The sequence below is a fragment of the Seriola lalandi genome, unplaced genomic scaffold (assembly GCF_002814215.2).
Source record: "Seriola lalandi dorsalis isolate HSWRI2012SDOR001 ecotype SW California unplaced genomic scaffold, Sedor1 jcf7180002052652, whole genome shotgun sequence".
Taxonomy (NCBI): domain Eukaryota; kingdom Metazoa; phylum Chordata; class Actinopteri; order Carangiformes; family Carangidae; genus Seriola; species Seriola lalandi.
The window spans coordinates 83,878-105,684 of NW_019523205.1; the positions used below are offsets into that span (position 1 = coordinate 83,878).

The 21,807-nt window shown below is 41.4% G+C and overlaps 3 protein-coding genes across 6 annotated transcripts in view; 1 reads left to right on the top strand and 2 right to left on the bottom strand.

Moving 5' to 3' along the window:
• Positions 1-1,784: 1,784 nt before the first annotated feature.
• LOC111650632 (TRPM8 channel-associated factor homolog) lies at positions 1,785-10,681 on the bottom strand. Of its 3 annotated transcripts, XM_023400542.2 has the most exons (14): positions 10,547-10,634; positions 9,725-9,851; positions 9,111-9,190; positions 8,106-8,880; positions 7,316-7,532; positions 6,752-7,043; positions 5,782-6,083; positions 5,419-5,593; positions 4,999-5,093; positions 4,564-4,774; positions 3,561-3,797; positions 3,157-3,380; positions 2,890-3,003; positions 1,785-2,631 (listed from the first exon to the last, which is right to left on the bottom strand). In XM_023400542.2, exons 4-14 carry the CDS (start codon positions 8,750-8,752, stop codon positions 2,389-2,391), a joined length of 2,757 nt encoding a protein of 918 aa, XP_023256310.1. In that variant the 5' UTR covers positions 8,753-8,880; positions 9,111-9,190; positions 9,725-9,851; positions 10,547-10,634; the 3' UTR covers positions 1,785-2,388. The 3 variants fall into 3 exon arrangements, with proteins under 3 accessions (XP_023256310.1, XP_023256309.1, XP_023256311.1); XM_023400541.2 differs by lacking the exon at positions 9,725-9,851 and having other exon boundaries at positions 10,547-10,681; XM_023400543.2 differs by lacking the exon at positions 10,547-10,634 and having other exon boundaries at positions 9,641-9,728.
• pnkp (polynucleotide kinase 3'-phosphatase) lies at positions 10,041-16,349 on the top strand. Of its 2 annotated transcripts, XM_087172405.1 has the most exons (17): positions 10,041-10,366; positions 11,351-11,392; positions 11,579-11,862; positions 12,027-12,341; positions 12,858-12,937; positions 13,062-13,119; positions 13,243-13,350; positions 13,440-13,511; positions 13,735-13,783; positions 14,108-14,178; positions 14,365-14,457; positions 14,556-14,652; positions 14,749-14,810; positions 15,031-15,140; positions 15,374-15,461; positions 15,555-15,622; positions 15,769-16,349. In XM_087172405.1, exons 1-17 carry the CDS (start codon positions 10,102-10,104, stop codon positions 15,887-15,889), a joined length of 1,983 nt encoding a protein of 660 aa, XP_087028531.1. In that variant the 5' UTR covers positions 10,041-10,101; the 3' UTR covers positions 15,890-16,349. The 2 variants fall into 2 exon arrangements, with proteins under 2 accessions (XP_087028531.1, XP_087028530.1); XM_087172404.1 differs by having other exon boundaries at positions 15,374-15,622.
• LOC111650634 (complement factor B) overlaps positions 16,208-21,807 on the bottom strand; it is a 7,379-nt gene continuing 1,779 nt past the window's right edge. Inside the window, exons 3-19 of the mRNA XM_023400545.2 lie at positions 21,196-21,343; positions 20,816-21,001; positions 20,436-20,606; positions 20,150-20,248; positions 19,786-19,928; positions 19,510-19,651; positions 19,243-19,377; positions 18,981-19,085; positions 18,746-18,883; positions 18,451-18,560; positions 18,222-18,348; positions 17,622-17,769; positions 17,357-17,430; positions 17,139-17,230; positions 16,892-17,024; positions 16,760-16,809; positions 16,208-16,667 (exon numbers count right to left, since the gene is read on the bottom strand). Coding sequence (XP_023256313.1) covers positions 16,485-16,667; positions 16,760-16,809; positions 16,892-17,024; positions 17,139-17,230; positions 17,357-17,430; positions 17,622-17,769; positions 18,222-18,348; positions 18,451-18,560; positions 18,746-18,883; positions 18,981-19,085; positions 19,243-19,377; positions 19,510-19,651; positions 19,786-19,928; positions 20,150-20,248; positions 20,436-20,606; positions 20,816-21,001; positions 21,196-21,343 — 2,184 coding nt within the window. The 3' untranslated portion in view covers positions 16,208-16,484. The remainder of the gene's footprint in view (positions 16,668-16,759; positions 16,810-16,891; positions 17,025-17,138; positions 17,231-17,356; positions 17,431-17,621; positions 17,770-18,221; positions 18,349-18,450; positions 18,561-18,745; positions 18,884-18,980; positions 19,086-19,242; positions 19,378-19,509; positions 19,652-19,785; positions 19,929-20,149; positions 20,249-20,435; positions 20,607-20,815; positions 21,002-21,195; positions 21,344-21,807) is intronic.

Consider the following 21,807-nt stretch of genomic DNA (forward strand, 5'->3'; position numbering starts at 1 on the left):
AACTTAAGAAAAATGTATTTTCCGCTATAACCACTCTTCAGTTAAGAATTCTCCATCATTAGGGTTTGGGTACTGACGTATAATCCGATTATACTTTAGTACCTATTATGCAACATTGCCCTATAAACTGTGTGGGTGGTTTGGTTTGCCATATAAACAGTGCTTTTCCTGACTGTTATGTCAAAAGAAGATTTTGTACTAGTAAACAAACCATCCAACATACTAAAGTTCAATGTCAAGGATAGGGACGACAGACACCCCTTCGAGGAGAGCCAATGTTCACATATCGGACAGAGAAAATACCCCATCTGTGTCATATAGAAAAAGCCTCACTCAGTGGAGGAAGTGGACTTGAGACGTATTCATCAAAGGCTTGACAATCAGGTTTTGATTTCTATTTCTAGGCAGTTCTTACTCTGCTTTTCATTTGTTATGCAGCAATTACCGGGAGGGTGGATGGTTGATACCTGCCCTCGTCTTTATCCTGCTGCTACTGTAACAGTACAAATTTCCCCCCGTGGGATTAATAAGAGTACATCTTAGCTTATCCTGTCTTGAAACCTAAATTTGTGTTAGGTTAACATAAATACAACTTAAATATTTAATATCAAAAAAGGTATGTATTGTTACACTCATTGAACAGCAGAGAAATGTTATTATTAATGCACACAATGAGAGAAGTTTGGTAAAAGAAAATAAATAGGTTGAGACAACAGAAAATATATAGTTCAAATGTACAATTACAAATCTGTCGCCATAGTTTAAGAGATGTGTTAATTGAACAAAAACATACTGGTTGGAAAATTATCTTATTGTTAAGTTTCCTAACATGAATAACAACAGGGTAAGAAAAATAAACTGGGGAATAAACACAAAACAGCTTTAATACCTGTAACATCGGTTGTTGGGTGAACAGGAAACGGGACATGTAGGGAAGGACCAGACCTGAGGACAGATACTTGTTATCTGTATTATGTACTGCCCGCCATGGGAATTGGGCAGAAAATACGCAATTTCTACTTTAAATAGGGACGACAAAAAACCAAATGGGTGCTGAATTTTTGGTGGGAAACAAGTCTAATGAAAAAGATTTAATAGATTGAACAATGTACGTGCTGAATGATACCAAAAGATACCTGAATGCTAGCTGCCGTTACCGAACCTTGGCCGGAGAGTTTGTATATCACAAATTAAATATCATTACGCAACAGTTAGTTCCGACCAAGTGCATGTAGAGTTGTTAAATTAACCGTTAAATAAGTAATATCACACGAGACGGAGTTGTTATACTGAATATCAGTACGGCTGTGATTCCCTCATAGATAAGAGCCAGCAATACTACGAGTGCCATATTAGTTAAATAAGCAATAACAGGTTATGATTTGTTTATTTTGCTACGCAATAGTTCCGGAACTGGACTGATACGGGACTGTTACAAAGGAACACAAAAATTTGAAAAACTGAGACGTAATGTGCACACTAGCTCTACACGTTACCTCAGGTGAGTGCTTAAGCATCCAGGCTTCTTCCCTTTATCCTTAACTGACGACCATACATCATTTAAATCAGATGTTGTTTCTGGAAATATATATTTATCTTAGCAAAGTTTGTGTCAATCTCAGATAGACAACGACCGTTAATGTAATGCCAATCAACGGTTGATAGAACACCGGCGAAGCGGAGTGATACATGTAGTTAACGGTCCCAGTGCCGTTGTACTCTATATCAGCACTCATGGACTGCACTCTAATGAAAAAATAAATTACTGGACACCAACCATCATATTACTGTGTACAAATTAACAACCTTTATTTAAAAAGGTAATGAATTAAGATTATATATAATATTACACATTATACAATATATTCAAATGGAATTATATAGTACACAGATTAATACATTAGTGATAATAAAACCACATACCCAGCAAATACCAATTGTCAAGTCATTGATAAATTGGAGTTGATGGCCCGTCATTGTAAAACTTTGGTTACTTAATATTAGGATGTAAAGTGCAACACAGTAAATTATATTGTTTATACTAGTTAATTATGCCTACACCAAACCACTCAACAATTTGATAAAAAAATTAAATGAAAAGAAAATAGTTTAGCTCTTGGTTTTAAAGTGTGTAACAACTGCCCAACTGTATTTGCCACTAAGATAATCACAATCATTGGTCCATTTCTCATGGAACTATTGAATTTAAAAGCTGTATGTATCTTCTGTATATAACTTTTACCTCTTAAAATATTACAATAAATGTGGTAAAATATATCAAGAAACAAAAAAGAAAACAAAGTCAGTTAATTGAATTTCCCACTAAATAAAGTGTTGGGTATTCATTGAACCCATCTCTCTGCACTTTAATCAGTAGCAGACTGACGTTCAGTCATACTGGACCATAGGGTGGTCACCCCAGGGAGGCAGGCTGGAGAGTTTCTCTTCAGTGGCTGGTTCAATGGGCCAGCCCCAGGCCTTAAAGAATCCACACAGGTTCATCTCCACATTGTAGGAGAACGTCTCAGCATACAGGTTCATCTTTCCTTTGTTGTCACCGGGAAAGTCGCTCATCTCATGGTAGGCAGCGAACACCCTCTTAAAGGCATCCCAGCCAAACTTCTCCTGGAGCTACGTGGAAGGAGAAAAAGGTGGACGGACATGTAAAAATAAAAATAAAAGTGTTGTCTTACAATTTTTAACTCAACATTTTTGTTGTCTGATGTGTAATGAGCAATACAGCCTCAATGGGTCAAATAAGGTTATAGACTGTCAGTGTAATATGCATTTTTTGGCCTATGGGGTGTGTGATTTTGTTAAATATGTGACTCCAGTGTGATCTAAGTATATTTTGTCTACATAATGTAATATAGAATAATTCTCTCTTACCTGGATATATGTCTCCAGGGCCACCCACACGCTCCAGCAGCTGAGATTCTTGCCCCCCTTAGCATATTCCTCTGTTCGTTTCTTTCGATTTTTTAAAGTCATAGCTTCGTGAGCCTGCGTTGAACAAGATGATTGTGAAACAATATAATCTTGATGACAATTTAAATACTTCTCTCAACAAAGGATAAAAAAAGAGTTGTTGATGTCTACTGATATAAATTTGTGTCATAATACACCTTAAAACACGGTCTTTCTGATTAACTCTACCTGTTCCCTGTTGATCCCCAGCACCTCTTCATGCACATACACCGACCACAGGTTGCATGTACACTCTGTGGTGTGTGATGGGAACTCCCAGCATCCTCTCTGCTGGTTGTGTCCCAGTTCATGGATGGGGCCCCATAAGCCTTTACTCCTGGCATGGTCAACGTTTATCAGGTCAGCCGCTACAGTATTGTACATCATGATAGGATAACCTGCATGCATCCAACCTGAGCAGAGGAAAATCAGAAAAACTATTTTATAGCGATGCTCTTTAGGGTTAGCTACTGACCGCCTGTCCATGCCTCTCATCCAGCGTGAGTTGTGAGAGGCTCCATCTCCCCAGGACTCTCAATAGGATGAGCAAATAAGAAACAGGCATTTAAAATATCCAAGCCAAACACACTCACCATGGGAAATCTGCACATCTGCCACAAAGCGTTCCTTGTGGGGGAATTTGTGTGGTTTTGCTGCCAGGTCAGCAATGGCCCTCATGATGGCATCCCAGTGCGCCGCCAACTCTTCGGGGCGCTCCAGGTCCCGAACAACATCTGATGGCACAGTGAGGATGATGTTGTCAAACTCCAACTCTGCCCAGGGTGAGGGAGCAGTGCGCAGCAAGGACCAATCGGCTGCTGTTGTCACGCCTGAAGAGAACAAAGGGATGGATGTGTTCAAAACTGAGCTTTGAATTATTACATTATCTCATATATAATGCCCCATGTGAAAGAGTACAAACCTGCAATGTCAAGAACTACAATTCCAAGAAAACTTCTATACGACTGTCTTTCATGAATGGCTAGACTGCTTAAATATAATGTAAGGACTAGGTCCATACAACTGTAAATCTACTATAGATTAAACAGTTAATCAGGAACATAGAAGCCAGGCTGCAAACAAGACCATGAAAAACCAATGCACCTGATATAAATTCATTCACCACATAGTGGGACAAAGGGTGAGAGTAAAAGTATCCATCCAAGTACTATGGCCACTTAACAACAGGCAAAAAGAGGAACTGTGTTGAAATCCTCATCCATATTTTAAAGTTGTAGTTTGTAGTTCATTTGAGGTTAGGTCCATGTCCCCTGTGAGAGTTAACTACTAACGCAGCACAAAGCAGGGTGCAAACTGCTAGTATGGTTACCAATGGACTAGCAAACGTGCATTGATTTAGAGAGGGAGTGGTGAGACTGTTAACTGGATCTTTGCGTGAGGTATCAGTTCATAAGAGTTAAATGGACCCAGCATTTCCATCTTAATATACGTTTCCCTGAATTTCAACACAACCATATTTATCCCATACTACGGAGAACAAAAATCACCAGACTTCTTCCACTGACCCCACGAGGACCCACAGATACACACATCAGCAAACACATACTGCATGACAGTTCGACCCACTGAACACACCAGATTTATAATAGGGCGCAGGTACAGCCATCTGCACTACGACCTCTACTCCCTCCACTTGTGTTTTGGGTGGGGCAACCAGGTAGATGAGTCCCCCCCAGAGGTTCCACACCTGCATCATCTCTGAGGTTATGGGGAATTGTACATGAACACATGGAGCTCTTTTTATCTCTGCAGCCTTCAGTTTGTCTGTCTGACAGCCGATCTGGACCTGAGGAAGACATGGAATATGTGTTAATGCTTTGAAGACCTGGACCATTTTCTTAGACTGCTAACAGTCATTACAAGTTCTACAGCACAGGAAGCATACAGCTGCATTATGGGATATGGATTATGGTTTTCTTGATTTGTTAGTGATGGGATTTCTTTTTGAATCTCAAAGCCTAAACTTGAACTCAATAGTCCTAATGTCTTATTTGATTTTGTGGACTGTACCTTCCATCCCTTGTTGACGATGTCTGCTGGTATGGCCATGTAGGTCTTCATACCAGGAGAGAGGTAAAGACCTGTACTGATCCACTCCTCCCTTCCTAACACACACACACACACAATTATGTTAATTGAAAATCTATCACCGTTCTGCAAACACATATGTTACTTATTATAATTCTGTTCTGCATTTGTCCACATGTGCTCTGACCTGCTGTATTAACATTAATCATGTGTGGTTATAGACACACACACACACACACACACACACACACACACACACACACACACACACACAGAGCAGCAGCAAAGTTATACTCATGTATTTACACGTATAAAATCTGAAAGACATATTTCACATATTGATCATATTGATCTCGTAACAATTATATTTGATAGATTTCTCAACAAAAAACAAGATCTGACCTTCCGTGTTAACATTAATCATGATCCTGTGGTTATAGACAACTGGCATCAACGGGTTATCCTTGATGAGGTGAGGCAGGAGAGCGTCAGGGTTTGGGCAAACCTTATACAACTCTGTCCCCACACTGAGGAGCAGGTGGTCTTTGGGACTCTTCACAGGGCTGCTGCCACACACCTTGAAAGAAAATAAATAATGAATATTATAAAGGATGTTGTTCTGAAACATCTGACTGGTTGATAGCTGTAGTATAATAACCATATACAACATTTATGATCTACAGTATAATTCTTTGGCACAACTCAAAAACACGTTATTTGGAATATTTTATTTTAATAAGAGTTCATTTTATTTTGTCCACTCACCTGTGGCATGCCTGACCTCAGTAAGACATCAGTGAGGGTGGACATAACCTGTGTATAGGAGGGGCAGTCATGAGCCTTAAGGTTCAAGTAGTTGGAGCAGTCGCTGCCCAGCTTTTTAAGAGATTCCTGCTCATGCTCGGTGAGTTCCTCCCCCTTGTTCACATGGCCAGCAAAGCGGCGGAGAAGGTGGCGGAAGTGGTAGGTGTCTTTGACGGCCTGGCTGGGTACAGGAGCCTTGAATAAACCCCCTGTCATTGGTGCTCCCAAAAGGCTCATGCCCATTTTGTTCAGGATCTTGTTCCCTGAAAGACATTGAAGCAAACCTGACTTGACCTGCTGTGCTATATTGTGGGTTATATATACTGCTCGTGCACTTTTTGCATTCACCTTTACCAGATTGTCTTTACCATCTTGGCTACTGCCTGTACTATCAAGACACTACCAAGCTTTTCACTGGCTCTCCTGCATTGTTGTGAGGTTCCTTGCATATTTCTCTCTACTCAGAGACCAAGCCCCCCGTTTCCAGGAGTTTACACTGGTTTCTTGGTGTGTCTGCTGCTGTCAGATACTTGCTTGACATCAAGGGTTCATACCAACAAAACCCCTGGACACAAGTAAGTCATATTATCTGGGCCAAGTCTGCCGCTCTACAGTTTCTCTACAATTGTCCCGTACTCCTTCCTCCTGCTGCTCAGAACTTTGGCTTCTCCTCAAATGTATTCTGCGTCCATTTAACTATCACTTTATGCCAACATACATACAGAACTGCTTGTTGGATGGTCAAATATCTTTGGAAACCCCCTCCCCCCATAAAACTTTCTAATGTCGCACAAAGGGAGGCTGTGTCTGAGCTCTCTTTTTTTTTTTGTAATGCAACTGTCTGTCTGCACTTCTTGTTTGCACAACCGAGTGTAAAACTATGATTACCTTTTAGGAGAGACCGTCTGAGAATGTTATTGAATTATCTTACCTGCGAAATCTGTCATTGTGTTTTGCCCAGCATGTGACTGTGCCCAGTACCAGGCATGGCCACCAATCAGCAGGCCTCCTCCCTCTGCCACAAAGTTTTGGATTTCCTCCACTTTCTCAGCGCTGTACGCTGTACACACAAACACACTCAGGTCTTCTCTGAAGTTGGTCTTCTCACACTGAAGCCCTGACTTGCTGAGAACTTTGAGGGCATTAGCAGGTGCGATACCAACGACCCCCTGCCGGCCTTCATCCAACCAGTGAATGGCATTGTTCCAAAATGGAGCCATAGTCTGTATTGAAAGGAATAATTTCAAAACAAAGACAGCAGTTAATCCTGTAAAAAGATTTGGCAGATCCGCACACTCATTATTTAGCACACAGACAGCCAACTGCTGCTGGTCCGAGGTTAATATGTGACAAATAAATATGCAAAGAAATCATATCTACTGAGATCACACTATCTATATTTGATCAGTTTTTACCTACACTATATGAGAAAAATTTCCTTTTTTTGATCGAAGAAGGCAGAAATCTTAAGACCAATCATTAAAGTAGATTTTACCTCTCGTCCCAGAAGTCCTTCATGACTAACCACAATGACCCGTCCCTGCCCATAGTAGGCTCCCGCCAGGAACGCTTGTCCATTCTTTGTGGTACCGATGGGGAAGGTTAGAGGGCCGTGGACCATAACCTCAGAAACTATTATTCCACCCTGGAGGTCAAACTCTGAAACCCCCTGGAGTAAGAACTCTAAGTCGTCCTCAAAATCCTTACCAATTCTGTATTAGGGAGGGGGGAGAAGAGAGGGAAGGAGAGATGCCGATGAGTGAGAGATACAGTATATTATTGAATTATAGTAAAGAATAAGCGTATCACTCACACTTTGTAATTGTTTTTTGTACTTCAATAGAAATTCTTATAGGGCTGGTTTTGCTTCAGTATGATGAAGTACAATGAGTATAAGTATGATGATGATGTAAGTACAACCATATGTTAATGACTGACAAAAAAATTATTCTCATTATGGTTTTTGTTTAGATGGTGACATGCAATAAAGGCCATAATCTAACCGGGAACTGCGCAGCTATATGGTAGGTATCTCAACAACTATTTTAATATTACTCATATATTCTTATTATTGTTATGCTTTTTATTTCTTAGATTTATTATAATGAATCCTAAAAATAATTGAATTAAATGGCTTCCATGCCAGAGTGAAAATGTCAATATTAATAATAATGTAATAACAGAAGGGCCATATGTGTGGAGAAGTTTTCAGATAGCAGTTGTAATTTTGCAAAGTGGAACATCTCTAAAATGTGCAATAAAAGAAAAGTACAGTATACACTCACACTACAGCCATCCAGGAGGACGGGATTTGAGGATAGACTGGCAGGCACTCTACCTCACCCGGATGCTCAGAGAAGTAGATCCCTGCCACACCAGAAACTTTATTCCCTCCAAACTGAAGCAGTGTGTTCTCCTTAGGGTGATCTGCAGCCCAGCTCCACGCCTGACCTGCTATCAGCACTCCTCCTCCAGCTTTCATAAATGCCACCAGGTGCTTCTGGTCTGGACCCACACTGTAGGCATCTGTCACATATACACCAACCTCCAGATTGTTGCTGAAGGCCCCCACAACATTGGCCTGGAAGCCGGCTTTGCTGAGGTTATCGGCGACCGCCATGATGTTCCTTTGGATCCCCACAGACAGGTTGTCAGATCCATCTCCTCTCAGCCACGTCAGAGCGTTCTCTACCAGAGCAGGGAAAGCTGTCAGGTAGCCCTCATGACCCAGGACCACAATCCTTCCACGCCCGTAGAGAGAGGCAGCCATCAGGACCTGGCCTCGGCTGTTCATTGCCAAAGGAAAGGCGTGGTCTCCAATCAGAACCAGATCGCTGGGAACACGGGGGCCATGGAGATCCAGCTCTCGCAAGCCTCTCATAAGGGACATATATGCTGCTTCATGGTGGGTTCGGGGGGGCTGGGTGGACATGGTGAGAAGGACTGAGGCTCTGAAGATTGATGAAGAGGGTGATGGGCAGGAAGGCAAAAAAAGGAGTTGACTCAGATGTATGTTGTTTAAACAGTTACACCAAGATGTCTGTCATATGTCAGGCTGTCCTGTGGGAATAGAAAGAGAGAAACAAAAAATAAAAGTACTACTCAAGGTTTATGCATTACACTTTCATGACAATCAAGTTAACACAACAAAATTTCAATCTATAGCTGGTTGAGAGACAAAAGATTATAAGCTGCTCTCCACCTGGTTTCACTGAGGCCAAAGAGTTTGCGGTTTTTACTACAACCAAAATCTATCTAAAAGTATAAAGTGATTTTTTTTTTTGTTTTACCTGAAAGTGAAGTTGTCTTTCTGTCTGTAGTAATACACTGCAGCACAACAGTTCTCCAAACAGGCTCTCGACCAAGAACACTATCCAACAACAAGACAGTGAAAGAATATAAATGACCACGGAAACGGGAGCGAGTATTTATGCAAATAACAAAAAGAGGGGGGAGGACAGGCAGTTGCAAAGAACAAGGGATAGTTCTGTCGAAAAAACCTGTCTTTCAACATTCTCAGTGTTAATATGGAAACACACTGGCCGAGAATGTACAGGAATATATATTTATGGGTGTTTACACAAGTTTTTGTCTGTAAAATTACACATCAGAACATCTGTCATTTTGTTTATTAAACTAACTTATGATGACTGTTTAACAGAAGTCTCAGATAATCTTCGTTTTCATTTTGTTTTGTGTTTTAAATTGTGGATAAAAAGTTCACTTTTAAATAAAAAAGGATTTCTCTAACCAACTTATGGACAAAATAGAAAAACATGAAAACATTTATCATTATACATAAAAGGCAAAGGTGACGAACAGGTAAGTATTTCTTCCTTTTTTCGACTACGCTGGTGCACAGAGAAGCATTCGGCCCAGGTAATTACAACGCCGGAGAATTTACCATCCTCTTCCGCCTTGTGTCTTGACTTTACTTTTCTTCCTCGGCTCTTTTCTACCTGACTAGGTGGAGCACATACAGTACGCGTTTCGCCCATTTATTGCCACCTTTCACCCAAGACATTCAAAACCTAAACAGAAAACACAAGAAATAACACTAAATTATTCCACCAAAAATAACTACATTTATAATAACAACTATTTTACCAAGTGGACGGGCGGACAGGGCGGAACTTTCAAGCTGAGCAAGTTTCTCAACGAGACTGTTTTTCCAAAGGAACGCGGGTGCAGCGCAGAAACACGCCCCTTCCGGTTTACTTAAATGCTCTTCACTAACCAACTCAAATACGAAGAAGTTGTGGCCACAAGTAGAGACTCTACATGTTGATAAGACACGTAGCAAAAACGTGCTGGGACCGTTTTGCTCTCTGTGTCTCGGCTCCTTCGGTTTATGAAACGAGTCGTTCACAAACACACGGTTTGGCTGAAAGTAGAGCTGCAGTCTCGCGGTGGTTGTTGGTTCGGATGTCGTGCACGTTGGTTGGTGCCTCTGGAGCTCGGGTCCCTCTAGAGGACGGACGAGCTGTGATTCTGGGCCGGGGTCCGGAGACCGGGGTCGCCGACAAGAAATGCTCCAGGCACCAGGGTGAGGAAGAGTTCAACATAATGTAAACTGACGCCGTTGTACGTCAGTTATTATTGTGCGGTAACTTAATACAACGCATCGTAAAACTGCTCTGTAGCTTAGGGGGAAACTGTCAATGCTACACCCGTCTCTCACTCGTGCCGCGTTGCATTATACAACACAAGTAAAATCAGGCCTTACCGGACCCAGTAATTAAACCACCCAGCTCCTTGTCCAAACCATGGTTGTCTCTCTCCTGGACTAGTGTAATGCCTCCCTTCACGCACAGTGAAACCAGGAAGAGCATAGCACCTATTTAACCATCTACAAGTATAAACAATAAATAAATTAACCCCGCCCACTCCAGATCTGACAGGGAGCAGAAAACAATCATCCTTAAATGTGTTTACCATAGACTGACCCACGACCTCCACACAGCATGGGGAGTTCTGCTTGTTACAGCCCCCAGTACTTTTTTTTTTTTTTTAACAGAAAGAGAAATATGAATCCACAGTGAGATTGATCAAATAACACTTTTAAGACAATTAAAATGATAAACGATTATTCATTTGAGTCGCAAATGAGTCGTTTCAAACAACAAAGCAAAATATCTGCAGTTCAGACTTATTAAATATAAGAATTTGCTTTTTTTTTCTCTCTCTCTCTCTCTCAATATGTAATTGTAAACATATTGTCTTTGAGTTTTGGACTATTGGTCCAAACGACATTTTAAGATGGCATATTGTGCTCTGGGAAAATAGATATTATTTCAATTTCAATTTCAAGCTGCAGGTTTATTAGACCTAATTGTGATTATAGACCAAGAGATCCAGTGAATATTCACATATGAAAAGCTGGACCCAGTGAAATTGTTTTATAAAATTAACTTCTAAACTTAACAATCACTGAACTGCTTTCTGAAATAATGATTTCAGCTCTTAATGAATATGTATATTGAAATGTGTGAGTATGTTTGTGATGGTACTAATCTTTGTTTCCCACCAGTGAAGGCGGTGGCTTGCTATGCAGACCAGGATGTGGTTTTTACTCAGGTATGAAAACAAACGGTGCCGCAGGTTGTAATTCCCTGTGTCAATATTTGACACGATCAAAATGTGATGTCGGCACTCTTCTCACTCTTTACTGCCTGGACCCACTCAGGTCATCATACAACCTGTAAACTAATTGTATAAATGCTACATTACAGAGTTCTTACATGTCCTGTTTTTCCACCTCAGCTGGGTCCCAATCCCAGTTTCCTGGACGGTGAGAAACTGGGCCGGGGCCAGTCTGGTAAACTCACCCATGGAGGCACTCTCTACCTGGTTAACCAGAACCATCCGTTTCAACTACACTACTCCCTGAGCTCAAATGGTACAGCCTCCAGCTCTGCACAGAGAGGGCTGAAAGCCACTGATAAGACTAAAGGAGGAAGGAACGGAAAAGTGAAAGAACAACAGTCGAGTCCGACACCTAAACGCAGCATAAAGGATTTCTTTTCTACTTCCCCCATGAAGGTAACACATTTAGTGGTTTGTTTACTGAGTTTAAATCTATTTGTTGCATTATTTTATGCATCTTATTTGTTTATTCCTGTAATGTTACTACAAAGATGACATTTATCAATGTAAGTCAGAAAACAGAAAATGATAAACAGTGTGTTTTTCACTCTTCTCTTCAGTCATCCAAAAGACGACTGAGCCCAGAGAGGGGGCACCCTGAGGTGAAGCGCCAAAGGGTAGAGGAGGAGGCCTCGGATGGTTGGATGAAAGAAGAAGAAGAGGAGGAGGAGGATGAGGAGGAGAGACTGGCAGAGGAGAAGCTCAAGCAGCTGCAGGAGTTGGCTGAGAAGTCCACGACAGAGAGGAGTAACAGCACCCAGCCTTCATCTTCTTCATCACCATCATCATCATCAAAGGCCTGTCTAAAGAGCAGTTGGCAGCAGATTGGCAACCTGATGCTCTACACTGCTGCTGGAGTCAGAGCGAGTGACAAGGTGGGAACTGTTTCACTGTTTTTCTGTACAAAAAGAATCCCCAATCCCAGAGTAACTCAAATTTCAAGCACAACTGAAAATAAAATTGACTGATTCCAGCTTCTTAATTGTCATGATTCGTTGCTTTTCTCAAAGTTACATCAGTTTAAACTGAATATCTTTGGTTTGGACCGTTAGTTGGACAAAACAAGACAGTAAAATACAAAATACACGAGCTCTGGGACACTGTAGAAGGCATTTTTTTACTTTTTCTGTTGTTTTATACATCAAACGAATTGATTAATTCATTATTCATTATTTGAGAAAATAATCAGCAGCCTAACTTTTTTCAGTAAACACAGAAATGCTGCGTAGGGCTTTACTGACATCACCTTACATGATTTCTGGGAGATGAAGGTCATGAATTTCAAATGATGTCTATACCTTCTAGAAATTTGTCTTACAGGTTATAAAGCTGGTGATAGCATCCAGCGTATGTGAAATTGTCTGAATATTTCCCCGTCTCTCCACCTCCAGATTGCTGGGTTTGACATAGATGGCTGCATCATCACCACCAAGTCAGGGAAAGTTTTTCCCACTTCACCAGATGACTGGAAGTATGTCAACACTCCTGAATGTTCCTATTTGCTATTGTTAAGAAGTGTGATAAATGACCATCAGTGGTTTATGGATTATATCCCATATCTGCATGATTTGTTGTAATCATCCTTGTGTTTACAGGATTCTGTTCCCAGAGATTCAGCCCAGACTGGCTGCTTTACTCAAAAAAGGATATAAGGTGAGCTAATAATATTTAGTGAACTTTGCAAGATTAAAGCCAGTGAGATATGATTGAATTGTATGTCCTCTAGCAGTGTTTGCCACTGGATTTCCTACTCTAACCCTGGCTCTCTCCTTGCAGGTGGTGTTCTTCACCAACCAGATGGGGATTGCTAGAGGCAAACTGAGACCAGAAATCTTCAAGTCTAAAGTGGAGGACATCCTCGCCACGCTGCAGCTATCTGTGCAGGTTTGCTATAATGGAGATTGACTCTTAGCACTTAAGCAGATGTTGTACGTAAAGCAGATGTTTGGATGCCCTCTGTGTCTGTGTCTCAGGTGTTTGTAGCAGCCGGTCCTGGTATCTACAGGAAACCAGTTATGGGAATGTGGAATCACTTGTGTGAGAAGGTAATTGTCAGTTGAGATCGAGGATCAAACTTGTATTTTATAAGAACCACACCTCATATACAGTATTTGCACTGAGATGAACATAAATTACACGAATTACATAGTCATAGAAACCGCCCTTTGATTATTCCTCACATTGTTCACTTTTGTTTCTGCATGTTTGACTATGAACAGTGTGTTTTTGTTTTAATTAAGTGTGTCTGCCTGTGTTTTCCCTGCACAGGCTAATGATGGAGTCACTGTTGACAAGAGAAAGAGTTTTTATGTAGGAGGTGAGTGGACTTGATAAAATCAGCCCATACTTACAGGTAGCTACTGTATGTGTTCTCAGTTATCTGATCTGATATCACTCAGATGCACATATTGAAATCCAAGCTTTTAGTTCAATCTTTCTTCCATCCTTTCCCCTAAACCCAAAAATGGTCCCAGATCTTAACCAGGTCAGTCCCTAACTACCTGAAATCTCCTCAGTGTTACACCTAAATTTACTGCTGTAAACCCCTAACCATGAGTCCAGATGTGATTTAGAATTAACCTCTTCAAAGCGCATAAATTTGGAGGCTTTTTGCTGCTTCTGACTTTACCTCTGTGCACAGATGCTGCAGGTAGACCAGAGAACTGGGCTCCAGGGAAGAAGAAGAAGGATTTCTCCAGCAGTGACCGACTGGTAAGACCTAAGATTCTTACTCTGGTCAGTTGTGCTAATTTCTTTTTGAGGTATTGTGTATCTTAAGTGTCATGAAATAAGTCTTAACTATGAGTTGATGTTTCTCCATGATACCTTTTTATGGAGAAAAAGCTAAAACCTGAGCAGTGTGTGTACCAGTTACTGTCTTCCTTCTTGTGTTTGTAGTTTGCGCTGAACATTGGGTTGCAGTTCCACACCCCCGAGGAGTACTTTTTGGGCTGGAAGAGCGCCCCCTATAGCCTGCCTGATTTTGACCCTGTGAGTACAATGAGCGATGGGTGTGTACTGTGTTTTCTTTTCTTAAATGTATGTCTGTTTGTATTGATGTAAATGTTTCTCTCTATCTAAATTGCTAGAGGAAGCTGGACTCCACTGTCAGGCTGTACGACCCGCCATCGGCCTCCCTCACATCCAGCCAGACAGAAGTCATTGTTGCCGTGGGTTTCCCCGCATGTAAGTGAAAGTGGACGATGTATCACCGTTTGTTTTTCTGGTCAATCCTCCTGTCAACATCCTCCTTATCTCGTTCACCCTTCCCTTCCTCTGCAGCGGGAAAATCCACTTTCTTCCAAACCCACATTGTTCCAAAAGGCTACGCATATGTCAACAGGGTGAGTGGACCTTATATGAGCAGGATGCTAGCTCCAAAATTAATGGCAGCTAATGCTTTACTCCGATGTTTGTGTTCCTGCTTTTCTATTTGATGCACAAGTCTTAAGTGTTGTAATAATGATCATAATGACCAAGATGATGAAGATAACAATCATTAGGGTTTTTATATAAATTTTCGGTCCTTAAAGCCCTCCCTGTTTTGTTTTATTTCTGTGTCAGGACATACTCGGTTCATGGCAGAGCTGTGTGTCGGCGTGTGAGCGCGCTCTGAAGGAGGGCCGCAGTGTTGCCGTTGACAACACCAGCCCAGACCTGGAGTCTCGTAAACGGTAAAGCACAGCTGTACTAGTATTTACTGTGTAGATACACGTGTGTGCGTGTGTGTCTTTGCATGTGTCAGAATGCATATCATTCAGCTAAGAACAGTCATGTTAATCCCCTGTATACCTTTTAACCTGGTTCAAACACAGCAGGATATTGCACAAAAACATGTACTGTGTATACTACTGCTGCTTGTATGTGCATTTGTTTTTCTCTGTCTAACCAATACAGAATTTTCCAGATACGTGGACGTGGCCAAAGCAGCAGGAGTACCCTGTCGTTGTTTCCACTTTTCAGCCTCTCTGGATCAAGCCAAACACAACAACAGGGTACGACTCACCTGCCTGCTCTGTTTTGTTTTATCTTGGCTGGTCATGAATAGTGTGTGTGTCTTTGTTTTAATGCGTTACTCTTGTTCCCAGTTCCGTGAAATGGCTCCATCAGACAGCAAACATGTCAAGGTCAATGAGATGATTTTCCACAGCTACAAGTAAGCTTGTTAACTATATTGACTCAGTAGGCTTTGAATCCTGGCATTAACACAATCTAAACATTGTAGGCTTTATAGTGTTAGCTGAAATTTTCACACAACAGGATATTTTTCTGACCCCTCTCTCTCTCTCTTTCTCTGGAAAGGAAACACTTTGTGGCTCCCGCCCTCTGTGAGGGATTTTCCGAGATCCTCCAGATCCACTTTGTCCCAAACTTCAAAGACAGCCAATCAGAAACGCTGTTTAGACAGTTTTCTGAGGGCTGATTGGACAGCTGGCTTTCTAACACCAGCATGATTTTTTTTTTTTTCTTTTTACATTTCAGCCAGGTGTATGGGCTCGCCACTGACATCTGTGCAGTTTCTGTACATCCTGGCTTATACGATTACTGTATGGCTAATGGACTCTAACTACAGACTAAGACTGGTGATGTTAACTAGACATAGAGCGCAGAATCACATCCTTCCATTCAGTGTTATATCCATATGAATATACAGATACATTTCTGTTATGTGTGCGCCTCATGACCTCATTATGCATGTGTTTTATATGTTGTGTTTAGAAAGAATAAAATCGAAAACAAATCAAGCAGAATTACCTTTTATATGTTATTTAGGATTTGTTAACAATAAAGTCTTCCTTTACACGTAAGCTTACTGCATCGCAGCTTTAGAAATCATTGGTATTCATTTAGACAATAAAGGATTAGAAAAACACTTGATATTACTATCTGAGTTTTGTTATGATTATTCCCTCATGTCGTGGAAAAATAAGTCATTAATTCACAAGAGCTGGGGATCTCTGCATTGCGTTATTATGGCTTAGTCCAAGTAGACCTGCACAGACTGATTCTGGATCAACTCAGTTGATCTCAGGCAGGAACTGGATCTGCTCACCCAGATGCTGTTTCAGCCACGGCATTATCTTGAAGAGGTCGATGTGAAAGTCTCGCGCATCAGGAGACAGCTTGTTCCTCTTGCGCGCTTTCATAGCTGGTTTGAGTAGGTCACATATGTCTATGGTGCCCCAGCTTACTACCGCCACCTGCGGTTGAAAACAGGAGAAATGTCAACGTGATGCTGATTGCACTGTGCGTGATCTGGCTCATCTGGATCGATGAGGCGAAACTTTCTGACCTGAAAGTAGCGATTTCTTTTTTGCAGAAACATGGATCCACCAGAGTCACCTATCCAAAAAGAGACAACCCGTAACTGTAATGTGAATCTTGTAATATGGTGGCTATCATACAGTAAGTGCAGAATCCACACCTTTGCAGGTGATTGCGTCCTCATATCCGGAGGTGCCCCCGGAGCAGAGGAATCTGTCAGGTACATACTCGTCCAAGGTCACATTGGTGGGCATTTTTAGTGTTATCCTTGCCTTCTCCACACAGGCAGGCCTCTGCAGACAGCCAAACAAGTAAGTGCATTATATACATATATATAAAACAATGTATTTCCACCACATTGTTGAGTTTAAACATGAAAACAGGCCACAGTCCGAATCGCGGCTCACCTGACTCTTTGTGTGAAAATGTGTTTCTTTTCGTTCTGTTTTCTTATGGATGAAAAAGGCAGCAGTCTCCTCCTTTGGTAGTAGTTCCTCCCCTGTATACACACACATTCATTTTACTGAGAAGTTTATTCAGGACCTTTAGTCAGATTTGTATTTAATATAATACATTATTAACATTGTGTTCTCGTTAGAGAGTGTTAAGGTCAATGGTCACATACTGTGCTGCTGACAGGTAGAGTTGATCTTTTTCATGGCTCGGCTGGCTGGTACGGTACATGGCAAGCAGATGGGTCTGTAATATGACATGGTATAAATTCATGTTGGTTGTATACTGTACATTTTCCCTTTGTCTAGGTTAAAAAAGGATAGAAATACAAGACTGCACACCTCTCACACACACCTTCATTCTTCAAAGTAAATGTTTGCACATAAGTGTATCCTGAGTGGCTGATACTTAAAAGATTTTCCTCTGGGCTGTCTCACCTGGCCTTCCAGGAGAGCGGGATACTCTTGTTCACCTGCACCAGAGCTACATCGTAGTCATAGAACTCAGATACATTTCTGTGTCTCAGTGCCTTGATGTTATAATTGGGGTGCATGATCACCTTGCTGGACTTCACTGTGCCATCACCTGGGAACCGGAGAAGCAGCTTGTTTCAGTATGAAGTCAACAAGATTCAACGTTCTTGAAGTGAACAGGTAGAAATTTAAACCTTAACCTAAAACTACAATTTTCTACAGTGTAGTGTTGCGTATGAGTTAGGGAAGGTGCTAACACTGTCAGAGTTTATGGATCGATTCCTATAGGGATAACATGCTGGAAAAGTTCTCCTGTTTTTGTAATTGGGATTTGGTATTGCAAGTCTGCCAACAAATCTTTTGTAAAACAGTACAATTTTGGTGAAAAATATAATTATATATAAAATATACTGTTAAAAATGTTTAAAAACAAGCAGGTATATCAGTGTCCTAGCTCCCAAAATCATTAAAGGATCACCAACCTTTTAATCTTAAAGAAAGTAGCAAAGTGCTCCAACATAGCAATCCCCATCTCCAAAAATATTCTCCCATATTGACACTGACCGTGTTCTATGTCCACTTGGGAAGAGACTCTGTCTGTGCTGGCTTTGGCAAAGCAGTGAGCAGCTGTCAGCACCCAGTTCTGGCTCACGATGGATCCAGAACACCACTTGTCACGCCCCCATTCAGGCTACAAGGGAAGAATGAGTTGTGTGTGTGTTTATGTGAAAACCCACTCTAAATATGAAATAGGAAAAGTGTCTTAGTGACTGAGCGTGTGCAAGGCTCTTACTGATGTCAGAATGACGTGCCAGGGCTTGGTGTAGACTGTTACCCCACCTTTCACCTGTTCGCTGGAGACGTGTTCCTGAGCTACTCCACACATCGTCACGCTCTTGTCACCTGCATCATGAAAATATGTTATACTTCAGTAAATACAATTTTACAATCAGCTTAAATAAGAAATGGCTTCATGCCATTCTAAAAAACATTTTTTGTTTCCTTGTTTTTTGTATTCTAATTTAAATTTTATGCTGACCTGATTTCATAAAACACCTTGGCAGTTGATGGAGCAATCTCTTACTTACTAATGATGCTGTTGAACACCTTTCCCAGTGTTTCATAGCTTTCCAGAATGAAGACGTGATGCTCGTCACGTTTCTTTGAAGCTAAAGAGTTCAGCTGATCTTTGTTCACTCGCTCCCCAACACCAAATACATAGACATCTGAAAACACACACACATATTTGGATATAGATGTAGATACATATAATTGGTTAGATGGATTTTTGTTTTGTTTTGTTTCGTTTTGTTAGCGTGCTACCTAGCATTGCCTCCTCAGTGTGATCATGGGATGTTGTACTGTAGCCGAGCACATGCCTGATCCGGGCCAGAGCTCTCTGAGGATTGATGCCTGTGTTGGAGTAACCTGCAAGAAAAACACCCAATAGAAATATTAATGATATCAATAGAGCTCTAATGGTTCACCAAACATCTAAGAGGGTTGAAAAAGTTTTATTTTTTTCACTTTTTTTGACAAGCATTAGATGCCTGGCAGATGCTTTTGAGCATGAGTTTGTCTTTACCGTCTGTTTCTATGATGATGATGTTCTGAGTCTCATGAAAATGGTTGTCGACACGTTTTTCCTTTAACAAGCTGATCATCTCATTGACACGGTGCAGCGCAGCGTGCAAATTGGTGCCCGTCCTACTCCCATGGCCTGCAGATGAACAAATACAGAAGACTGAATGATTGAAACACAAATTGATAATTAACCATTGAACAGACTGGTGCATCATGGTTGTCCACTTCAGAACTTAAATGAATGAAAGAATAACAAGCGGAGTCCTACTATGGTAGTCAAACTCCATCAGATAATGTATGACGTCCTCAGTGCTACTGCTTATATCTGTGTCTCTGATGTCCACAATGTCTATAGCTTCACTGGCAAATGACAACACGTGGAACTTGATCTGCACCTCGTAACTGTCCAACTGGAATGAAAATGAAGATGTTAGATGTTAGTTTCACACTCATTGATGGAGGATGAAAGGCAAACTGGTAGCCCAGTGTAAACCTTTGTCTTTTACCCTCATCTCTTGTTAAGTCAAATAAAACTGGTACAGACCTTTCTGATAAGAGCAATGGTGGCATCCCTAGATAATTCAAAGTCCTCCTTTGTGATGCTTCCTGATGTGTCCAGTAAAATGAAGACGTTCATACGACTGCCTTGAGCCACGCGGACGGTTCGGGCAAAGGACATCCTTGCAGCTTACACACACACACACACACACACACACACACACACACACACACACACACACACACACACACACACACAAAGTACATTTTCTTTTCATTGAAGTTGACTTCAGGTGGTTGCTTTAAATATTTGTTAAAGAACTTTATGTACATGCACTTAAAAGTTGTTTGTGCAGCAACATTCACAACATCGGCAATATGTTCCAGACACAGATACAAGTTATACTCACTTTCCTTTTTGGAGTCTGGTGAGACCACATCCATGACTCCTGCAAGCGACCCTGCCATGGCCTCGGCCACAGCGCTGGGGGAGTCAAAGGTATTCGGGCCTGCAGTAAAGCACAAAGATAGCACGCATGCATATTTGATCATAATGTGATAATTTACTGTGGACTGTTTTGGTACTGCTGTAATGATGGCCAGTAACAGAAAACTAATTGAGGTTTTAAGTCTTTTTTTGGTCTTAAAAAGGAAATGTTTGCTGTTTTAAAGGAAAGACATGTAAATTTAAAACACCTTGGCACCGAGGTGTTGAGCCGCTCCACTCCGTGTTCTCCAGGCAAACCCTTTCAGCCGACCCGAGCAGAGTGAGACCAGCCTGACACCGATAGACCACCTTCTCTCCAGTGTGAAACCGGCCTGACCTCTGGGCCCCCGGTGGGACGCCTGGGTCACTACAGTCGTCAGCTGCATTTAAAGACAGAAAGGCGACAGTGGACTAAATACAGAATTTTTAAGGTGATAACAAATTATTTTTAAAATTTTATTTGTGTTTGTGCTACATAGAAATGTTCGGGATAGAACTTTAGTTGCAATAGATGATCATGTTGTACTTTGAAATGATGCACAAAGGCTCTTTAAGACATGGTTTGTCTGAGGTGAGGTTTCTTCCTCACCATGGTTGTCACAGACAGGAGTCGTTCCTGTCCACTCTCCAGTGACGGAGCAGTTCCTCTCAGCTGACCCGTACAGAGTGAACCCTTCCATGCAGGAGAAGCTCTGCGTTGTCCCAACACGGAACCACTGATCCCTGGGCCAGAACTCACCATTATCCAGCTGGAGCTGAGCTGGACACATCACATCTGAGAGAGGGAGAGAGAAGGATGGACAGAGAAGAGGAAGGAGGATGAGGAGAAGAGAACACAGGGAAGAAAGGAAGGGTGAGAAGAACAGGGGGGAGAAAATCACAGTGGAGCTTTGAGAGAAAAGTCAGACAGAACAGCAGAGTCATTTTTTGTACATATGACACTGAATGCATCACCATCTACAACATTACCTTTGCACGTGGCCCGTGACAACGGTCTGCCATCGGATAATCTCATGAGCGACCACTCCCCATCCGCACCACAGGACCTGTGGCTGATGGGGAAAGGGTATTTCCCTGGGCCACAGTGATAGGTCAGCACACTGCCCTCCAGCCCCCCCTGCGGAGGAAACACGTGGTCACGTATCGGAGTTAAATTAAGACACATGAAGACTTCCAGTAAAAAGATACTTTATTAGTTTCACTTTCCAGGCCATCCGCAAAATATCTTCCTAATGCAGTTTTGCTTGCATGACTCACGCTACATTTTTCTCTCAGTACCTATTTTCAGCCCCTGCACTGTGGTTGAGGGCTTTCTAACCTCTCTTTTGCAGAGTTTTATTTTTCTGTTATCAGCCTGTTAACTGGTATTATATTATTTTGTTACTGTATGAATTTTAAAAAAAAAATCTAATTTACTTTTATACTTTCTACTGAATTTATATTGCATTTCTTTTAAATCACTATGTCTGACATACTTTAATATAATACTTTTTATTTTCCTTCATTTTACCTCTTTCTCAGATTAAATCGAAGGCAACTGGACTTGTATTTGTCTGTGGAAGACGTTTCGCCTCTTATCCA